The sequence below is a fragment of the Sus scrofa genome, chromosome 11 (genome assembly GCF_000003025.6).
Source record: "Sus scrofa isolate TJ Tabasco breed Duroc chromosome 11, Sscrofa11.1, whole genome shotgun sequence".
Taxonomy (NCBI): Eukaryota; Metazoa; Chordata; class Mammalia; order Artiodactyla; family Suidae; genus Sus; species Sus scrofa.
This window is the reverse complement of record NC_010453.5, coordinates 32,950,301-32,972,134: the sequence shown is the minus strand read 5'-3', so window position 1 is coordinate 32,972,134 and position 21,834 is coordinate 32,950,301. Positions and strand designations below refer to the sequence as shown.

The following is a 21,834-nucleotide window of genomic DNA, read 5'->3' as shown; positions in this document are numbered from 1 at the left end:
GCCAGATCTGAGTTGCATCCCTGGACCTATGCCATAGCTCACGGCAACACTGGATCCTTAACCCACTGAGCGAATCCAGGGATTGAACCCTCATTCTCATGGATACTATATTGGGTTCTTAACCTGCTGAGCCACAGTGGGAACTCCAAGGACACTGATTTTCAATGAACCATGTGACAGGCAGTCTGTGTAATGCTGATAGTGGTGGTTCCCAGCTCCCTGTAGCAGGGGCTCTTTAAGCATGCAGATTCCTAAGCCCCACCTTAGATCTACTGCGTCAGGATCTTGGGAAGCTGCAAAGAATACTCTTACAAAGAATATCTCAGTGGTTTCTTGTGCACACTAACAAGCTGAAAACCAACTGGTCTGGAGGGTCTCATTTATGAGAATTGGATCTGAGTCACTTGCATTTGGAGGCTTTAATCTTAGAATTTTTTCTCTTGTTGGTAATTTCTTATAATGGCCCAGTTAAATGGTGTTAAGTTTAATAGAATTAAATTGCAACAGCTGAAGATTATTCTAAGATATATCTGTGGAGGGGCTCTGATGACAGTGATCAGAGCAGGCCTGGTGGGCCTTCAGGTATCCAGTGACATCAGCGGACAGATCCTTTGCTCCCTGCTAATCCATTTGTGCTCACTGATAAAAGAACATGTAAAATTTGCCGAAAGCCTAGGGCTACAGCCTGGAGTCTTTTTTCATTGCATGTGGACCTCAGGGGCTTATATGTGGCTTTGCGTATATAATTTATTTAGTCATTTTTACTTACTTGTCAACTAGGTTGGTGGGGGAAGAACTGTGCTTCATACCTCTTGATATTGACAGCATTTTGCACAGTGCTCCAGAAGATCTAGGTCTATTTTTTGACAGCATGTACTGTCTTCAGTAAAGGTTTTGATCCCTTGCTTAAATGAGAATATAGAGGCCTATGTTCTGTGTTTTTATTTCCCCCCACCTCCTGTTTTTTATTCTATGTTCTCTTGAAGAAAAATCTATAAAGAACTTGTTCTTTCTTTCAATTCCGGACTCATCTTCTTGATCATTCATCCTAGGAACTGTCATTAGCAGAAAACATTGTTATCTGTCTATATACAGTACCACTTACTTTTTAGGGAGAAATAGGATTAGCATTTTGAGAAACATAGGACAAAGGTGTTTTGGCTTGGAAAAGAGCCCCAGTGTGCTTTAGTACCATGCCTTAACCAATTACCAAGGTCCTGTGTTCAGAGTTGTTTATATTTTGATATTGTCACCAGTTTTATTCTATCCCATTGTCATAAAGCATTAATAACACCTATAGATTTATGGGCCAGGTAATGTAACTAAAGGCTACAAAGTCACATCTAGGTGTAAATTTTTTTTTTTTTAAGGTCTGCACCTGTGGCATTTGGAGATTCTCAGGCTAGGGGTTGAATTGGAGCTGTAGGTGCCAGTCTGCACTACAGCCTCACCAATGCAGGATTCAGCCATGTCTGGAACCTACACATAGCTCACAGCAACTCTAGATACCTAACACATAGCTCACGGCAACTCCAGATACCTAACCCTATGTGGAACCTACACATAGCTCACGGCAACTCCAGATACCTGAGTGAGGCCAGGGATTGAACCCATGTCCTCATGGATACTAGTCCAGTTCCCAGAGCCACAATGGAAACTCTTGTAAATGTTTTCATATGTCTAAAATGGAGTGCTTTTAATCCTCATCCCCAGCGCCCCCCACCCCCACAAATATACCCTAATGTGATCAGGTTGCTGGTTTTTTTTTTTTTGTCTTTTTGTCTTTTTAGGGCCGCACCCATGGCATATGGAGGTTCCCAGGCTAGGGTCCAGTCAGAGCTGTAGCTGCCGGCCTACACCACAGCCACAGTAATGCCAGATCCAAGCCGAGTCTGAGACCTACACCACAGCTCATGGCAACACTTGATCCTTAACCCACTGAGTGAGGCCAGGAATCGCACCAGCAACCTCATGGTTCTTAGCTGGATTCGTTTCCGCTGAGCCATGACAGGAACTCCCCAGGTTGCCATTTTTAAAAGTGTTCCTATTTGATTCCATTTAATGGTGGTTTTATGTTTCTGTTTCCTTCTTGGTTTGGATAATAACAAACACCTACTGATGAACTGGATTGGTGTATGCAGTTTATTTCCCCAAACCAGGAGATGTAGTAAAGAGCATTGATGGTAGCTATGAACAGAAGTGCATTTTTTTAAGCGTCTTGGTTAACCCGACATTTAAACAGTACCTCAAGTACTAGTATAAAAGCAATGCTTTTTTATAATAAAGTTTTCTTTCTTTTTTTAACTAAGGTTGTCACCCCCATAGTTTTTTATATCTACCAAAGCACAGCCAAAACCCCACAGAGTTTGGGCTGGGGATTTTATGTCAGACATTCTCTCTTCCTTCTCCCTCTCGTATTTAGAAGTCTGTAATCCAAGTAGGTAGGACCTTGAGATAGTGTAAACTTTGTAATAAACTTGAATGAATTTTAGAATTTAAACATCCCACAAAAGGATACCACTTGATCTAAACTTTGCATTTTTTCACTAAATATTTACTGTATTTTTCTTTCCTTTCGTTTGTTTCCAGTCATATATGAAGTAGACTATGATTGGACATTTGAATTTTTAGGGCAATTACTCAGGTTCAGAACTACTCAAATTTTTTAGTGCTAACATGTCTTTAGTGGTTTCTTTCAGATTGCATGTGGGAAAACAGATATATAATCTCTATTTTCTGAAAGATGAACACTTACTCTAGCTTTACTGTTTTGACATAGAAACCAACATTTTGAGGCGAGTTTCCCAGCTGTTTACTCTGTTAGTCAATATCTCTAGTCCTGTCATGGGCCTGGAATTGCTGTCATCTTGCCCTACTGACTTCTCTTGCTGGTGGTGAGAATTGATAGGTAAGTGTTTTCCAGAAGAGAAGCAACAGTGAACCTGACCCTACCTAGCTTTGTGCTTGTTTCTCCGACTGTTAAACTTCCTACAAGTTACATCCCTTTGAGTTTTCTTATTTTTCTATGTAAGCATTATAATTCTGTTGTAATTCATCACTTTTTCTGTATGTGTATAATAATACAGTTTGTAATTAGACTTACATGCATGGCTGTATAGTTAAAAAAGCAGGCCAAGCATTTAACAAATTAATTGAGTTGCTAGACATTCAATGAACGAGTTAAAGGGTATTAAAAAAGAAAAACTATGACCAAAAAAAAAAAAAAAAAGAATCCTTATATATCTTGTTTCTACTCAACAGTGACTGCTCATTTTCTGTGTTTTCTGAAAGTTATATGAGTCCCACTCTAATTTAAAAGGCCGTCCTATGTTAGGCTTTTGAAGGTAGATAAAAATGTTCCTCTTGGTTATTTACATCTTCTGAATTTTATAACATGTCACCTATATTCCCTACATTTTCTGCACCATACTTTTTGTATCTTCTGTGCAGTTTTAGATCATAAATCCTGCATAGGCCCTAGTCTCATTTCTCTTAAAAATTGCTTGTGTGCTTTCACTGTTTCTTCTCCCTTTTTTAGCATCACTTCATGGCATTTTCCTCAGGCAACCCAACCTGATTTTTTGGAGTATTTCATTTGTGTAACTAAATGTTTTCTTTATTGTGGCATAGTATTCCCAATAGGATTTCAGCATGATACTTTTTCATTAGCTTTAGTTTTCAAGCATTAGGATTTCAGCATAATACTTTTTCATTAGCTTTACTTTTTAGCATTAGAATGCTGTTGTGTCAGAAGCTGGCTATATATATATTTTTTCTTATCAGAAGATTTTGAAATGACCCCTTTCAGGTGTGACCTGAGTTGTGATTGCGGTGATAGCTCAGGTTGAAGAATGAGAGAGTGATGTGATTAACCAAATGCTGTGGGCTGGAAATCCGCTGGTGGGAAAGCACAAATGCAGCAGGCAGTTAGAGGAAGGGAGCCCCGCACAGCCTGTCCTCTGCTCCTTTCTCTGTAAACTCTGGAGCCTTGTAGATTTGGGTCTAATTCTGGGCTGAGACTGAGGACCTGAGTGCCTCAGGATCACACCCACTCTCAGGGGCCCATGTCCAGGCTTGTTCATTGCAACAGCTGAAGATAGTAGTGATTAAAAGTCCATTCTACAGCCCAGGATTCAATATTAGCCCTTTGTTAATCCAGTGTTACTGCTTCTTTGCTCCTGGGTCAGGATAAGTAGCGTAACGGAACAGGCAGTTCGGTCTGGCACCTAGTGGTGTTGTCATTAATCCAGCTGCATTCTCTTTGATACATGACACTCGTCCTGGGTGCCTCCAATTATTGCCTCTCTGCACAAGAAGGAACCAAGAAGGAATATCTTGGTGAGAGAGAGTCTGGGATAATGATTTATACTGTATGAATTAAAAAAAATTTTTTATTAAAGTGTAGTTGATTTACAATGTTTCTTCAAGTTCTGTTGTACAGCAAAGTGACCCAATCACACACAGTTCCCTGTGCTGTACAGTAGGCCCCATTGCCCATCCATTCTAAATTTAACAGTTTGCATTCAAAAAACCCCCCAAGTGCCCATCCATCCTGCTCCCTCCCTCTTTCCCCTGGGAACCCTAGACCTGCTCTCCTTGGCCATGATCTATTTCTGTTTTTTAGATAGGATCATCTGTTCCATATTTTAGATTCCACAAATAAGTGACATCATATGGTATTTGTCTTTTTCTTTCTGGCTTACTTCACGTTGAATGAGAACCTCTAGTTGCATCCATGTTGCTGCAGAGGGCATTAGTTTCTCTTTTTATGACTGTGTAATAAATATTCCATTGTACCACATCTTAATCCATTCATCTGTCGTTGGACATTTAGGTTGTCTTCATGTCTTGGCTATTGCAAATAGTGGTGCAGTGAACATAGGGGTTGCATATATCTTTTTCAGTGAAAGTTTTGTCCAGATATATGCCCAGGAGTGGGATTGCTGGATCATATGATAATTCTATATTTAGTTACTGGGTACCCCATACTGTTTTCCATAGTGGTTGTAGCAATTTACATTCCCACCAACAGTGCAGGAGCGCTCCTTTTTTCTCCACCCCCTCACCAGCATTTGTTATTTGTTGACTTATTAGTGATGGCCATTCTCAGAGGTGCGAGGTGTTACCTCATTGTAGTTTTGATTTGCATTTCTGTGATAATTTGTGCTGTTGAGCAGTTTTTCATATGCCTGTTGGCCATCTGTATGTTTTCTTTGGAGAAATGTCTATTTAGGTCTTCTGCCCATTTTTCAATTGGGTTGCTTGTTTGTTTGTTTTTTTTGTGGTTGAGTTGCATGAGTTGTTTGTATATTTTGGAGATTAGGCCCTTGCTCTTGCATCATTTGCAAAGATTTTCTCCCATTTTGTGGTTGTCTTTTCCTTTTTTAAATACTTTCCTTTGCTGGGTAAAAGCTTTTGAGTTTAATTAGGTCCATTGGTTTATTTGCGTCTTTACTGTCATTATTCTAGGAGGTGGATCAACAAGATGTTGCTGTGATTTATGTCAAAGAGCATTCTGCCTATGTTTTCCTCTAGGAGTTTTATAGTATCTGGCCTTATATTGAGGTCTACACTGTATGAATTTTTAATTTGGATCATCATTGAAGTAGATTCATGAGCATAAAGGTGTATTCTGGTATTCAGACATGATTGGCAAATCTCATTTTGTCAATAAATGTTAAGTTTAGCTATGTGCCATTTATTCTGTTACATAATGATTACTAACACATGTCTTTTTTTTTTTTTTTTTTGTCATTTTGCCATTTCTTGAGCTGCTCCCAGGCTAGGGGTCGAATTGGAGCTGTAGCTGCTGGCCTACACCACAGCCACAGCAATGCGGGATCTGAGCCGCATCTGCAACCTACACCACAGCTCACGCTGGATCCTTAACCCACTGAGCAAGGCCAGGGATTGAACCTGCAACCTCATAGTTCCTAGTCAGATTCGTTAACCACTGCGCCACAACGGGAACTCCATAACACATGTCCTTTTATACTTATCATAGACCTGACCTGATTTTTTGTTTAGAAAATGTGCTTGACCCTTTCTCTACCCTTTTAAAGGTCAAATGCTACCATGAATTAGAAGAAGGAGTACTGGCAGTTGATTCTAGCTAGCTGAATACAAAATCTTACACAACTCCAGAATTTATAAAAACTTAGACTTCTCCCCCCTCCCCCCTGCCCAAATGCTTAATTTTGCTTTTGAACTCCATCTACTTTGCAGGAAACTAATTTATTCACTTTCTAAAGTGGCCTTGTATTTGTCTAGCAAGTAAATCAGCAAAAGGGTCCTCAAAGAAGTAGCAGTGAAATGGAGAAGTGTCTACTGTCACCACTGGGATAAATCAAATTGATGTTAAAGATGCAAATAGTCATTCCAGTACTCTCTTCTCTGTTACTAGAATTGTTTAAGTTAATTAAGCCAGCAAGTACTTCATTATCTATTATGCTGCATGCTATGATAGATTTAGAATTTCACTGTTTTATAAGAGGAATATTTTTCTGAAAAATCTTATTTAAACTCCTATATCCATTGCATTTGTTCTAAGTCTGTATACTTATTGGGAACTAATACTCTTATTGGGAGAATGTATTTATCATACCACAGCGAGGTTTCTCGTTTATGAGGTTTACAAAGCCAAGGAATTATAGGAGACTATCACGTTCAATGTAGTTCTGTCCATCTTTTTGAGCAAGTGATTAACACAATATATAATGCATTTTTATTAGACTGTCAGGAATTTAATTACATTCAACTTAGCATTGTAGAATTTAAAGGTACTCTATTAACTAAAATTAAAAAAGCTGTTATAAATTACTGACATGATTGGTTTCTTTCATTTGCAGCATTTAAATATTAGGACACTGACGGATGATGTGGTAAGATTATCCTCGATGTTTCCTTTGTTGTGACTCTTAACTAACCTTGTATTGTTGCTGATGTGCTGCACTAACACCTATGAAATTGCTACAAACTGCATGTTTTAGAAATGGTCTGTTTACAGAGTTAAAGTAAGAGGCCGAACTGGTGGAATGCACTGAATTATTTCTTTTAAATAGTAAAAGGGACTAGTCAATATGTTCATTTAAAAATTTTATTTAGTCACAAGTTGTTAGTCAACTTGGAATCATTTAAATCAGCTCTCTTTCTTTGGGGATGAATTGCGCACTTTAAAAAGAGGTACAAAAAATAGCTCAAGCATGTCAGCTTTTCAAAAATATGTTGTTGCTAATTAAAGTAAGCCAGGCTAAAATACTATGCACATACGTGTGTGTGTGTCTGTATAATACGTGCGCACACACACACACACACACACACACACACACGTATAGTTTGTTTGGTTGTTTTGGCCATGCCTGTGGCATGTGGAAGTTCCCAGGCCAAGGATTAAAACTGCACCACAGCAGCAACCAGAGCCACTGCAGTGACAATGCCAGATCCTTAACCTGCTGTGCCACAAGAGAACACCTCGCACATGTTTTTAAAAAGTTTTGTTTAAAAGCTAGAGAACCAGAGTTCCCATCATGGCTCAGCAGTTAATGAATCTGACAGGTATCCATGAGGATGCAGGTTTGATCCCTGGCCTCGCTCAGTGGGATAAGGATCTCGTGTTGCCATGAGCTGAAGTGTAGGTCACAGACCTGGCTCGGATCTGGCGTTCTATGGTTGTGGTATAGGCTGGCGGCTACAGTGCTGATTCAACCCTAGCCTGGGAATCTCCATAAGCCTCGGGCATGGCCCTAAAACCGCCCCCCCAAACAGAGAACCAAGCATGCCTTATATATTCTGCATGTTGAAAATAATCAACTTTCTTATAAGTACTTAACATAGCACCATTATAGATTCTTACACATGCAAATAAATTTTTCTGAGCAATACATTTTTGAATGTAACTCTGGGTTAATGGTAAAGAATAACAATAAAGATAATAACAAGACCCAAATACAGAGTGATACCAAAAGTACAGAAGCATGATGTAGAGGACCAAGCACAGCATTCTGATAACTAGGTAATGAATTCAGCTTCACTTTATGTCAAATATGAAATGGTGCCAGAACATAGCACCCAAGAAGTGGTCAGCACCCCTGATATCCAGTACCATCTTGGGCACGGGGGCCAGATGGCACACAAAGATGAATGAGTCTTGCATAGATCTTGACATACAGGATTTTAAAAAATTAGGTTAGAATGCTGTGTCTTATTCCTCTGAGTATCATCCCAAGAAAAGGATATTTATGTAAACTTTTCTGGATGACATTTATTTTTCATAGAATAGTATTTAGAAACGGTAGTACCACTGAGCACTCAGGCAGATTATGTTTGTAACTTCTCACTCTGAAAGGTAGGCAATGTCCTTTTTTTCTTTTCTTTTTTATGGCTGCCCCATGGCATATGGGTCAGGGATCAGATCTGAGCGACAGTTATGACCTGCGCTGCAGTTGTGGTAACACTGGATCTTTAACCCACTGTGCCAGTCCAGGGATCGAACCTGTAACCCAGCACTTCAGAGATGCTGCTGATCCCATTGCACCACAGGGGAACTCTAGCTATGTCCTCATTTGATTGCTGAGTGCATTGAGGCTCAGTGCTTAAGTAGGCAGCTTGCCCAAGTATGTACAACTGGCAGGGGATGCAGTTGTGGCTTGAGTTCTCTTCCACAGAGTTCTAAACCATATGCTCGCTGTGCTGACTTATCTGTCAAATGGCTTCTTAAGGCTGATAATAAAACCATGCGCAATTCTTTTTTTTTTTTTTTTTAAATATTTTTCAAGTGCATTTCTTCTTTTTTTTGTCTTTTGCCTTTTCTAGATCCGCTCCTGCGGCATATGGAGGTTCCCAGGCTAGGGGTCTAATCAGAGCTCTAGCCGCTGGCCACAGCAATGCCAGATCGAGCCTTGTCTGCGACCTACACCACAGCTCCTGGCAATGTCACATCCTTAACCCACTGAGCAAGGCCAGGGATCAAACCTGCAACCTCATGGTTCCTAGTCGGATTCGTTAACTACTGAGCTACTATGGGAACTCCCTCGAGTACATTTCTTATGTGTGAACCTTTATGAGAATATATTGCAATGGGACATTTGCAAAGCCTTATTGAGATATAATTCACAGGGCATGTAGTTTGCCCATTTAAAGCATATGATTCAATGGTTTTTAGTGTATTTGCAGAATTGTAAAACCATCACTACGATCAATTTTAGGTTAGAATATCACCCAAAAGAGACTTTATACCTATAAATAGTTACTCCCAAGTTGCCCCCAATTTACCAGCCCTTGGCAATGGCCAGCCTACTTTCTTTCTTTTTTAAGATTTTATTTTTTCTATCATAGTTGATTTACAATGTTCTGTCAATTTCTGCTCTACAGCAAAGTCACCCAGGCATGTATGTATACACACACACACACACACACACACACACATTCTTTTTCTCACATTATCCTCCCATCATGTTACATTATGTGATTGGATATAGTTCCCTGTGCTATACAGCAGGGTCTCATTGCTTATCCACTCCAAATGCAATAGTTTGCACAGTCTACTTCCTGTATGTAGATTTGCCTCTGAACATCTCATGTAAATGGAGTCACATGGTCTTTTGTGACTGAATTCTTTCAGTTGGCATAATGTTTTTAAGAGTCATCTGTGTTGGTATTATATAGCCTGTGTCAGCGCTTCCTTTCTATTGCTGAATAGTATTCTATATGATAATATTCTTTTCTCTTTTCTTATCTTTTCTTTTTTTTGGCCATGCCCTTGCCATACGGAAATTCCCAGGCCAGGGATCGAACCTGTGCCAATAGCAGTGACACTGCTGGATCCTTAACCACTAGGCCACCAGGGAATTCCGTATATGATGACAATCTTGAGGTCTGTTCGTATTTTATGTGCACTCTACATTTCTTTCCCCTCTTTTAATTCAGACCCTGCCCTTTGTTTTGTGACTCTGCCTCTGCACATTGGCAGCCCTCAGTTTCTACCTTAGGTTCCAGAAACAGAGTCATTGTAGAGTGGCTTTGGCAGGCCACTCTAGAAGCCACCACGCTCTGATCTTACATCAGTGAATGGGTTCCTCCTAGAAGACTCTCTGAGTCTTCCTTCCCCATGCTGCCTCTATTCCTCTCTTCTCCCTTCATCCTTGCCCCTGGACTTGGTAAGGGCAGAACTTTTGGGTTTTTCCATAGTATCTTGTGCATATTTTTATCAAAGCAATACATGATTTATGGTCTTTCTTACTAGTTTAAACCTTTTGAAGATAGAGACAATGTGTTATAGATTCATGCAGACATTCTGTACATGTTAAGCATTTTTATAAAGCTGTTGAATGAAAGAAAAAATGAGTCTCTGTTTTAATAACTTGCCTGGTACCATCTTCCTTGGATCTGGGCCTGGCTTGGTCCTGGTCAGGCTTCTAGAGATGAAGTCTTCTTTTGTACAGAGTAGAAAAGCTTTGACAGGGACCTGCTGTCAGCCTTCTGACCTTCAGCTGGGTTGCTGTTGCCTTGACCTGCCTTCATCTTAGATGTGCACCTGCTCACCTCTCCTGGATCCTCATCACTCTCTCCTTCCAGGAAAGGATCAAGTAGGCAGTCTAGTTTAGGCAGCTGGTTCATTGTTGTGAAGATTAGAGAATAAACACACTGTCTTGGGCAGGAGATGCCAACAAGTGAGTTCTTTCTTGCTTTTTGTTGATTGATGAAGTGTGGAAAGAGCATTGGACTTGGAATTAGAAGACCCTTATTGGAAGAGAGAACTTCACTTCTTAGCCCCGTGACCTTGGAAGATCAGTTATTTGATTGTTCACTTATCTGTAAAGTAGGATTAATTTTATACTTCTGGGTCTTCCTCATAGGGTTTTGGCGATTCTCATTTAAGATCAAGTATGTTGAACTGCTGCATTGAGTTCTTCCCCATGTGTAGCCGGAGGGGTGGTGTGACTCAGCTTAGCCTTACTGGGTATGTACTTTTCAGATCAATGCCGAGCTTTGAGGAGGGAGAATATAGCTTGATATTCTGAGGGCTCTTTAGATTATTTTTGGCAAGTTTGAGCTCAGAGAAACATTTGCCAGTGACGCTTTGATGTGTGCTGGCAATATGTTTTCTAAATTAAAGTTTGCCACCCCTACAACATACATGGCATGTGTGCTTTTAGTTTAGAACTTCCCAACATGGATGGCCTTTTATGGGCAGAACTTGAGAGAAGGCATATAAAATGGCGTCTGCTGTAGTCATATGTTTGAATAACTGTATTTTAACATCATTAAATTGAAACATCTCAGGAAACATTAATGTTAAAAACCCATCTCTTTAGATTGCTTTGTTAAAGGCCTTAAAGGCCTGCAAAAGTACTTCACATTTCAAGGTTATTTCTTGAATTACTATCAGAATTTAATTTCATAGGACGCTGTCAGGTTCGAGGAATGAAGTATTACTGTAGCCTTGAGGTCCCTGGGCAGAGTTAATATACTTTAAACAGTGTTCGTTCTACAAATATCTGGGCATCCACTATGTATTAAGTGCCGTCCAAAGTGCTAGGGTCATAGAAAGGTGAAAAAAATCATTTAGCTTACAACCCTCCATTGTTTATATCTGGGTCGAAAAGAAAACTTTCCTTGTAGAGGCAAAAAGGTTGGGAGAGAGACAGTAAAGGGGGACAAGTGTGAAAAGGTAAGCTGGATAAAATCGAATGTGGACGTCACAATGCTGAATTTTCCATCAAAGTGTCCACCAGGTGTTTTTGTGGTGTGAGGGTTATTTTTGACCTGCTTTTTTCTCCTTTGTCCCTCACAATCATTTGTCTAAAGTACAGTCCTCCCGCTGCCCTTCTTCATCTCGCCTCTTATCTCACTGCAACTGGAGTTACTATTGTAATCCCTTGGGTGGCCTGCAGCCATGGTTTTCAAGCTTTTGTGACTAGGACCCACGGTAAGAAATACAATTTATTTGGTAGCCCAGCACACACACAAATTCTCACTGTTGAAACAAAAGTTTAAGAACCAGTATTTGATGTTTTGAAGCATAATGAACATGGATCTTTTTCTTTCCCTTCCTTTTTGCTTCTCTTTACTCCTCTCCATTCCATGAAAAAATAAGAATCCATTGAGCTCAGGACCCACAAATAGTCCACAGTTGTAGCTAGAGAAACAGACGTTGTCCTGTACAGCAACTCGAAGTTCTGAGATCTCCGTTAGTGTCTGCTCTTCATTACATTGGGCAAATTTAGGAGATCGGGCATAGGGTACCAACTCTGCCATGTACTAGCTTGGTGACTTTGAATAAGTCATTTAGCTTTTGAGCCTTGATATCCCTGTTCATTGGGGTTTTTTAAGAGATAAATTAATATAGCCAAAATGCTTGGTAAACCATGCATTCACAGTATTAGTGGTATGATTAATACAATGCACTTTTTTTTAAATTGAGGTATGATTTACATATAATGTACCACTTTTAAAATGTAGTCTGAATTTTGACAAATGTATACAATCATTCATACACTACAATCATGATATAAAACATTTGCATCACCTCACTAATTTCCTCTGTGCCCTTTGCAGTCAATTTTCTTCCCCCTTTCTGGATCTTGGAAAATACTAAGCAGTTTTTCGAACTATACAGTAGTTCAGTTTCAAATATTTCATATAAACAGCATCTCACTATATTTTGCCATTGTGTCTGGCTTCCTTTTCTTAGTATAACATGTTTGAGACTCATCTAGTGCTTGGCTATATCAGAAGTTTGTTCTTTTTCTTTTTTTCTTTTCTTTTTTGGCTGCATCTATGGCATATGGAAATTCCCAGGCTAGGGGTCAAATTGAAGTTGCAGCTGCCAACCTATGCCACAACCATAGCAATGTGGGTTCTGAGCCCCACCTGTGAACTACGTTGCAGCTTGTGGCTGGATCCTTAACCCACTGAGCAAGGCCAGGGATCGAACCCTCATCCTCATGGATACTAGTTGGGTTCTTAACCTGCTATGCCACAACAGGAACTCTAAGAAGTTTGTTCCTTTTATTACTGAAACAGTATTCCATTGTTTGGTAATACTAAAGTTGGCTTATGTATTTAACAGTTTGGATTGTTTCCAGTTTTTGGCAGTTATGAATACAACTGCTATAAACAATTGAGTGCGTTTTTTTTTTTTGGCATGTTTTCATTTTGGAGGGGGAGTCCTGTGCTAATAAGCATATGTTTAATTTTATAAGACACTTGCAAATTATTTCCTCTAATGATTTTGGGCCTCTTTTCAGGTCCTTATTTGCCATTCCTATCTTGCTGGAAGTGAAATGTCTATTACTAGGTATAGGATTCTTCTTCAAGTTGTTTATTTCTTCTTGAGTAAAATCTGGTAGTCTTTCAAGGAGTTTTTTGCATATTTTCTGTGTTATTGAATTATGAATTATTTTTGATAGTTCCTTATCTTTTTAGTGAAGGATCTGTATTTTCCCTTTTTCCAGTCTTGATGTTGATAGTTTGTCTTCTGTTTTTCTCCTAATTACTCTCTCTAGGGGTTTGTCAATTTTATTGATCTTTTCAAAGAACCAACTTTTGGTTTCACTAATTCTTTTTTATTGTTCCTTTATTTTCATTTATTTGTTTTATCTTTATTATTTTGTTCCTTTTGCACTATTCATTTTGTAGTTTCTTAAGGTGGATGCTTAAGTAATTGATTTGAGAACAATTTTCAAATAGGAATTTTATGTTATAAATTTTCTTCTGAGAGTACTTTAGCTGCTAATCTTATGAATGTGCAAAATATTTCCCAGTTTCCTGTTGATGTCTTCTTTTACTCATTGATTACTTAGGTATATGTTTAATTTTCAAATATTTGAGGATTTTCCTGATATCTTCATGTTACTGATTTGTAATTTAATTCCCTTTTGGTCAGTGACCATACTTTATGTGATTTCAGTCTTTTTCAATTTGAGTCTTGCTTTCTGTCCCAGAGTGTGGTTGGTCTTTCTTGGTGGGTGTTCCATGTGTGTTCTGCTTTTATTAGAATTGGTTTATAAATAGTAAATAGGCCAAGTTGGTTGATAGTATTATTCTCATCTTTATTCCTGATTTCCCATCTGCTTGTTCTGACAATTATTCAGAAGTGTGAAGTCTCCAACTATAATTCTTGATTTTTAATTTTTCTTTTCAGTTCTTTCAGTTTTTGCTTCATTGTTTTTGAAGCTCTGCAATTAAATGTATATACATTTAGGATTGTTGTTTCAGTTTATCATTTCAAAGTGATCCTTTTTTTCCCAGTAATATTAATTAGTTTTTAGTCTTTGGAAATTTAATGAATTTCTCTGCTCTGCCTGATACAGTTGCCTCCTTCCTTCTCTGAAGAACAATTATTTCTTAGCTTCTGTGGCCCCAAACTTTATTGGCTTTCATGTTCTTCTGACTTTTCCTTCTCTGTCTCTGCTTAGTTGCACCTGTTACCTAAGTGCTCTGACATGGCATATAAGACCTTCATGGTAGGACCCTGCCTCTCTAACTTGATATACATCTCTAAGTCAGCATGCAGGAATCTTCCAGGAATAGAAGGATGTAAGATAAGTTGCTAGAGAATTTACTTAGAGAAGGTAACGACATAGCTGCTGATTGGAAGAAGGTATGTTAAGTGATAGTAAGGACCATGTCATTATTAGCTATGTGCCAAGTTGTGTTCCAAAAGGTAGCTTTATAAACACACTTAGTTTTCACAACAAGCCTCTGAGTGGACAGTCTTATAATTCCCTTTTTCAAAGATAGAGAAACTGAGGCAAGGGAGAGTGTGAGTAACTTGTTCAAAGTCACATGAGACACCCAGGAAAACTGGCAGACTGGCCCCAGAGAGAATGATCTTGACCAGGAGATCATTTATACTGCCACTTAAGTACCGTCCCTTTGTCCATTGACAGTGCCGGTGGAAAATCTAGAAGTACATCTCCTTATTTTCTGCTTTTCTCCTGAAACCATCCATATGAGATTTCTGACCTTGAAACTGACAAGGACAAGTTGTATCATATCCATCGTTCTTTATCATGAGAATTATAATTGTAAAGACATATTGTATATAGGAAGTTTTCTGTGATAAGAAATGAACTGTTTTGAATATTTCTAATAAATAAGCCTGAAAAAGATGTGTGTGACTGAAAGATGGCAACAGGTAAAGGATATAAGTTTTCTTAATTGCCAAGGACATAGAAAAACTTCTATGTTGAAACCACAGTTCTAACAAGAACGTGCAGTCTGCTCCCAGGCTTTCTGGTTCTCTTGACCAGGTCTTAGAGACACTGGGTTTCAATGTCTGGGTGTGCATTCTGAGGAGGGGTTGTAGTAGTTTTCCTTGCCCTTCATGGGGCTTCAGACTCTCTCACTATAACTGACTGCTAGCAGACCACTTCAATACATTCCTAGGAGTTTTCTTGAGACTGATTTGCTCTAAGATGAGTTCCAGATGAATGCGCCTGACAGGGCTGCATTTTGTCTACCTGCAGACTGCAGACTCTTCCTATGCCTACCTATATGTGCTGTGTCTTGTGGGATATATGCTAAATTAGACATCATAATTAGGAAAGAAACTAAAGTGGTTTTGGTCATCCATTTTGTGCCTAACTTGCTTTTTAGGGCTACACTCGTGGCATATGGAAGTTCCCAGGCTAGAGGTCAAATTGGAGCTACAGCTGCTGGCCTAAGCCACAGCCACAGCAACTTTGGATCTGAGCCACATCTGCTACCTACACCACAGCTCACAGCAATACTGTATCCTTAATCCACTAAGTGAGGCCTCATCCTCATGGATACTAGCTGGATTCATTTCCACTGCACCACAAGGGGAACTCCAACTCCAAATCATTAACTTTAAAAGAGCTCAACAGAAAAGAATTATTAAAAATAATTTTATCATATTGCCCTAGTAAGCTTTCCATAATTTAAACTCATTTTTCATTGACTTATTTCCTGTTAAAGTTAAAAATAAATGATAAAGCAGAAAGTATAATAATAATTCCATAATTTTTTGGTAAAACTATATATTCAAAATATACCCTTCTCTGTGAAGTAGATATTCCAGCATGAACTGAGATAACTGAATATACATGAAAATAAGTTCTGTAGAACTCAAACTATTCACTAAGTTGGGTGGGCCTTTCTCAGCCCACTATTATGAGTTAATTAGAGCTTCCTGTACTTAGATTTTCAGTTAACATAAGTACTATCTTAGAAATTTTAAATATTTATGGGCTAGTTTAGAGAGCTTCTCCTCAAATCAGCAGAAACTTGGGAATAAGATCAAGAGCTCTTAGAGTTGAATATGCAAAAATGTAGTAGGGTAGGCAGACTTGTGTATTCATCCTTTTATCCATTCATTCATGAAGCAGTTATTGAGGGCTTAGTACTGTTAAAGGAATACAGAGATGAAGACGACTGTCTCTGCCCTCTGGGAACAGTGGGGAGACAGATGTGTACATAATCAGCTTATATTTGTAGTGCAGCAGTATGGGCTGGAGCAGCATAGATTCAGCTTTGATCTGGAGAAGACTTCCCAGAGAAGGTGACTTTTCAGCTGAGTTTTAAAGGACAAATTTGGGTACAGGCTGGCAGGAGTTGTAGTAATTTTTTTACTCTGTAATAATTTTACTTTATAGACATCAATAGAATGAATTCCTATTGGAAGTGTCAGGTGGGCAAGTAGAAAGCAGTTGTGGATGTGTTCAGATAAGTTTTCTTATGGCTGCATCTATGGCATATGGAACACCCTGGGCCAGGGATGAATGTGAGCTGCATCTGTAACCCGTGCTGCAGCTTCGGCAATGCTGGATCCTTTAATGTACTGTACCTGGCAGGAGCGTGAACCCACGCCTCCTTAGCACCCCAAGTTGCTGAGTCAGATTCTTAATCCACTGTACCACAGCAGGAATTCCATCTTCAGATTATTTTTGTGCATGGGTACTATTTTTCTATGTCTTTAAAAGTAGTGTAGTACTTAATTACAGAGCTAACATATTTCAAGTATGTGGTATTATATTTGAATATATACAATTAGAAGCTGTACTGTGACTAGATGTATGTGTATGTAACTTTGAAGTATTTTGAATATTAAACTCTTTTAAAATGTTTTTGTGCTCCTTTCCTTTGAGTGGATATTTTTTCCTTACAACCTTATTCCATGGTGTTAAATTATAGAAATTCATATTTGTTTTTAGTGTCGGGAACTGCTTTTTGAATTATCAGTGTTAGGAAGATCCTCGGTTTTCTTACTTAATAATAAAAGGCATAATGCCTGGCATTCTCCTCGATATGACCTGTTAATTATTCCTAATTTAAAACGTCAATGAGAAGGATTTAGAAATGCAAGATGCAATAGAAGATAGGAAGCTATTCATTAATTTATTAAATTAACAAATGTTAATAGAATGCTCACTATATCTTTGGACCATGCTGAGTTCCAGGAAAATTTAGTAAATAAAATAACAATTCTTGTTCTCAAGGACTTAAAGATTCCTTGAGAAAACATGTATATGATGAAAGGCAGTTACAGAGTGGTATGCATACTGTGTAACGGAAATCACCAGGTCTGTAGGCATCTAATCCAGTCTTGAGGTGTCAGAAAGGCTCCTACATGAGATGTAGTTCAAGCTGAAAGTTGAAGATTGAGTTGAAATTAGCCAGATAAAAAGGATAGGATAGGAGTTGTGGGTGTGGATAGATTCTAGGCACAAGGAATGGCTTGAGCGTGTGTAGAAGACTCTAGGCTATTCATCACATCCATCATACAGTGTAAGGGTGGTCAAGAGGTGAAGAAATTATCTGGACAGGAAGTCAGGTTTAGATCAAAGTAGACCTTTGGGTCATGGTGAGATAGTTGAATGTCATCCTCTGAGTCATGTGGCTATAGAGACTGAAAAGTCTTAAGCACAGGCGTTAGGGACATGATTTGGTTTCCATTTCAGTAAGGTCAAATTGATGTCAGTGCAGAGAATAGCTTGGGGAGTGGTAGGGATAGGGAGCCGTCAAGACATAGAGGCAAGTTAGGAAGCTGCAGCACTTGTCCAAGAGGCCTGACTAGGGTAGTGGCTGTGGGAGCAGAGAGGGGATGAATAAAGAAGATACAGTCCATGTGCTTTGATATATGTTTCCTAGTTAATTTTCATTAAAGTTAATACAACTCAAATCACTTATCTGCTGACCAGAGTCCACATCAGAAGTAGTTATGGATGCTCATCCTCAGTAAGCTTCTCCCTACTCCAGGTCCATTTCTTTTTCTTTTCTTTTCTTTTTTTTTTTTTTTTTTTTTTTTTTTGGTCTTTTTAGGGCTGCACCTGTGGCATATGGAGGTTCCCAGGCTAGGGGTCCAATCAGAGCTGTAGCTGCCAGCCTACACTACAGCCACAGCAACGCCAGATCCGAGCTGCATCTGCGACCTATACTACAGCTCACAGCAATGCCGGATCCGTAACCCACTGATTGAGGCCAGGGATTGAACCCGCAACCTCATGGTTCCCAGTCGGATTTGTTTCCGCTGTGCCACTACAGGAACTCCTCCATTTATTTTTCTAATCTAACAATATCTCCCAGCTTCTCTAGCCTTTATAAACCCTTCTACTTTGCCCTTTGGAACGCAAAGCCTGTCTGTCATCTTCGAATGCTTGCTTTCCTTCTTGCTTTACTGGAAACCTAGATGTTCTTTGAAGACTTTTTTTTTTTTTTCTGGTAGCTTTTTCCTTCAAAAGCTTCTAGTTCTTGAGCATTTCTAATGCATTTCTCCTTTTGGTCTCAACTGTAGTTCATCTAGTCCCTCTCACTGATTCATTGAAAGCATTAGAACTTGACTTCTTTTTGTGCCACTATTTCTGTTATTATTGCCTATCTACGTACTAGGGACTCTTAAACTGTGTCCATCAACTTCCATGGGCTCTGTAGAGTTCACGGTGTATTGAATTTAATGGGAAAAGGACTGAATCTTTTTTTAAATTTATCTTTAAATGAAATCTAGCATTTAAAAAAGTTATAAACATAGGCAAAACAGACAAACAAATGAGTAACCAGACACATGCACAGTAGGATTTGACCTGTGACTTTATCACAGGTAAAGAGACTGAGGCCTCAGCTCTTCCCTGCCTGGGCATCTTCAGTGGTAGATCTGCATGGGGCACTTGGCTGTGGAATATGTGTGGTCTGTGGTAACTTATTTTCAAGCTTAAATTGCCTGAAAGAATTTCAAAAGCATAATTATTAAGTATGTTTCTCATATTAAAATACTATACAAAATGTAGGAGTTCCTGTCGTGGTGCAGTGGTTAATCAATCCGACTAGGAACCATGAGGTTGCCGGTTCAATCCCTGCCTCGCTCAGTGGGTTAAGGATCTGGTGTTGCCGTGAGCTCTGGTGTTGGTCGCAGACGCGGCTCAGATCCCGCGTTGCTGTGGCTCTTGGGTAGGCTGGCGGCTACAGCTCCAATTAGACCCCTAGCCTGGGAACCTCCATATGCTGCGAGTGCAGCCCTAGAAAAGATGAAAAGACCAAAAAAAAAAAAAAAAAAAAACTATACAAAATCTAAATGTGAACAGATCACTGTAAGTAGGTAATTATTTTTTGGGGTGGTGGTGGTACATTTTCACCTTTTCAAAGAAGCCTCTGGCCCAAGAACTTTTTATAAATTTCACCAAGTTAGGAGCGGGAAATGCCCATTTGTAACATTTAGGAGTATTGAAGGTAGAATGAGGCAGTTGGTGAGGTGGTTGGCATTGTTTCTGGTGATTAGTTTATCACACCTGAAACAGTGAATGGCCAGTTTTCCTCCCACAATGATGTTTTTTTTTTTTTTTTGCAACAGTGATATCACTAGCATTTTAGCAAACACCATGAAACAAGTCAGGTACACTGTTTAGCTATTAACATGCACCATCTCTTATAATTCTTATATCATCCTCCCGGCTTCCCTGTATATCCCCTTGCCAAAGCCTCTCCCACTCCAGAACTAATCACTGGTTTCTATATGTGGCTAACTTAGGATTTCCTGGGGGCATTTACTATTGTAAATATTGCCTTAATTTTTAATTAGCTCTTTATCATATTTTTCCTTCAAGTGGTAAACATCTGTGGGATGGCACTACATCTTATGTATTTTATCATCTAGTAATTGCTTATTTATTCATACCTTTAAATACTAATTTGACTTTCTGCCAGTCTTTGTGCTCTAGGCTACACACAACAGTGACTATAATAGTTGCCTGTTGCTGTATAATAAATGGAAGCCAAAGCAGGAAACACTTACCATCTCATACTGTCTCTGCTTAGCTAGGTGGTTCTGGCTTGGTGTCTCACGGATGTTGGTTAGAGCCCTTGTCCTTTGATGACTAGACTGGGGCTTCTGGGATGGTTCTCTGCTTCTCTAGCCTCTTTAGCTCAGGTCTTTGCTATGTGGGCCTCACCCTAGGTCTTTTTGAGTGTCCTTGTGATCTGGCAGTTAGCATATCCCAGAGTGAGTGATCCAAGATTGAACAAGACAAGCTGTAATATCTCCTGTGATCTAGTCCTGGAAATCACAAGCCATAATTTTCACAGTGTGCTGTTGGTTATGCAAATCAGGAGATCACTGGGATTGAGAGACTAGCCACCACAACTGACACCATTGATGGTTTGTCTAGCATGGCACTTAAATTTTAGTGGGAAAGAGACAAAGTCAACAATTATAAGATAAACGAAAATTATTGGTTTTTGTAAGTCATTTGAAAGGACATATGAAGGAAATAAAACTGTGTGCTATAATAGAGAATGGGGAGTGGGTGGCCCATGTGCTATTCTAGTTAGAGTGGTCAGCCTTTTATCCTGAAGCTGAAAGGTGAGAAGTCATTTTACTTCCTATTAGCAGTTCACTGTGATAGGTAATATCATGGAAGTTTTCTTTTTTATTTATAATGATTTTTATTTTTTCCACCATAACTGGTTTACAATGTTCTGTCAGTTTTATACTGTACAGCTAGGTGACCCAGTTACACATACATGTATACATTCTTTTTTCTCACATTATCATGCTCTATCATAAGTGACTAGACATAGTTCCTAGTGCTATACAGCAGGATCTCATTATTTATCCATTCTAAGGCAATAGTTTGCGTCTATTAACCCCAAGCACCCTATCCATCCCACTCCCTCCCCCTCCCCCTTGGCAACCACAAATCTGTTCTCCAAGTCCATGATTTTTAAGTAGTTTGTTTAGGGTGGTACAGCTGGATTCAGGGGCTGGGCTGGTTTCAGAAGTCAGACTCTGGAGCCCTGCTTTTAATCAGCAAGTTGCTTGTTTAGTAATAAAGCTAATTAAAAAGCCATGCTATTTTGGCTGTTAGCTTTTTCCCTCCTCTTAAATGTAGTACAAGATTGTCTGAAAATTGATCATTTTAAGTGATATATATTTTTTCTGGACTTCAGGTATGCATTCAGATGGAATTAATTTGATAATTACAATGAACTTTTATTTGCCTAATTTTCCTGGATTGCATGGAAATATCTTTTTCCTTCTGCGTTCTAAGGAAGTGTATTTATGAGCACACCTAGTTTTTAAGACTGTTCAAATTCTAAGATGATTAATCATTATATATCTTTCTTTTGTTTTAAATTTTAAAAATAAATCACTGCTCTGTTGGTATTTAAAACATTGTAACAGTGAAAACTGTGTTTTTACTCTTACAGTGTTATACAATAGCTAAACATCCAGATAGAGTTTCTCAGAGCCTGTTTTTGGTTTAATTAATTTTTTTAAAACTGTCATTACCGATTATCAGTGTGAGATAATACTCAGTAGGGTGCTCATTTAACTTCCCCTGAAGATAAGTGATATTAATTTATAAAACTCAGTGCACC

At 38.9% G+C, this 21,834-nt stretch overlaps 1 protein-coding gene across 2 annotated transcripts in view; it reads left to right on the top strand.

The window, feature by feature from the left end:
- The window catches only part of DIAPH3 (diaphanous related formin 3), a 502,120-nt gene that overhangs the window by 22,720 nt on the left and 457,566 nt on the right, over positions 1-21,834 (top strand). The window contains exon 2 of one of the 2 annotated variants that reach the window (XM_021065648.1): positions 6,849-6,881. The exons of the other annotated variant lie outside the window; for it this stretch is intronic. Within the exon in view, the coding sequence (XP_020921307.1) occupies positions 6,849-6,881 (33 nt within the window). The remainder of the gene's footprint in view (positions 1-6,848; positions 6,882-21,834) is intronic. 2 annotated transcript variants of the gene reach the window in all.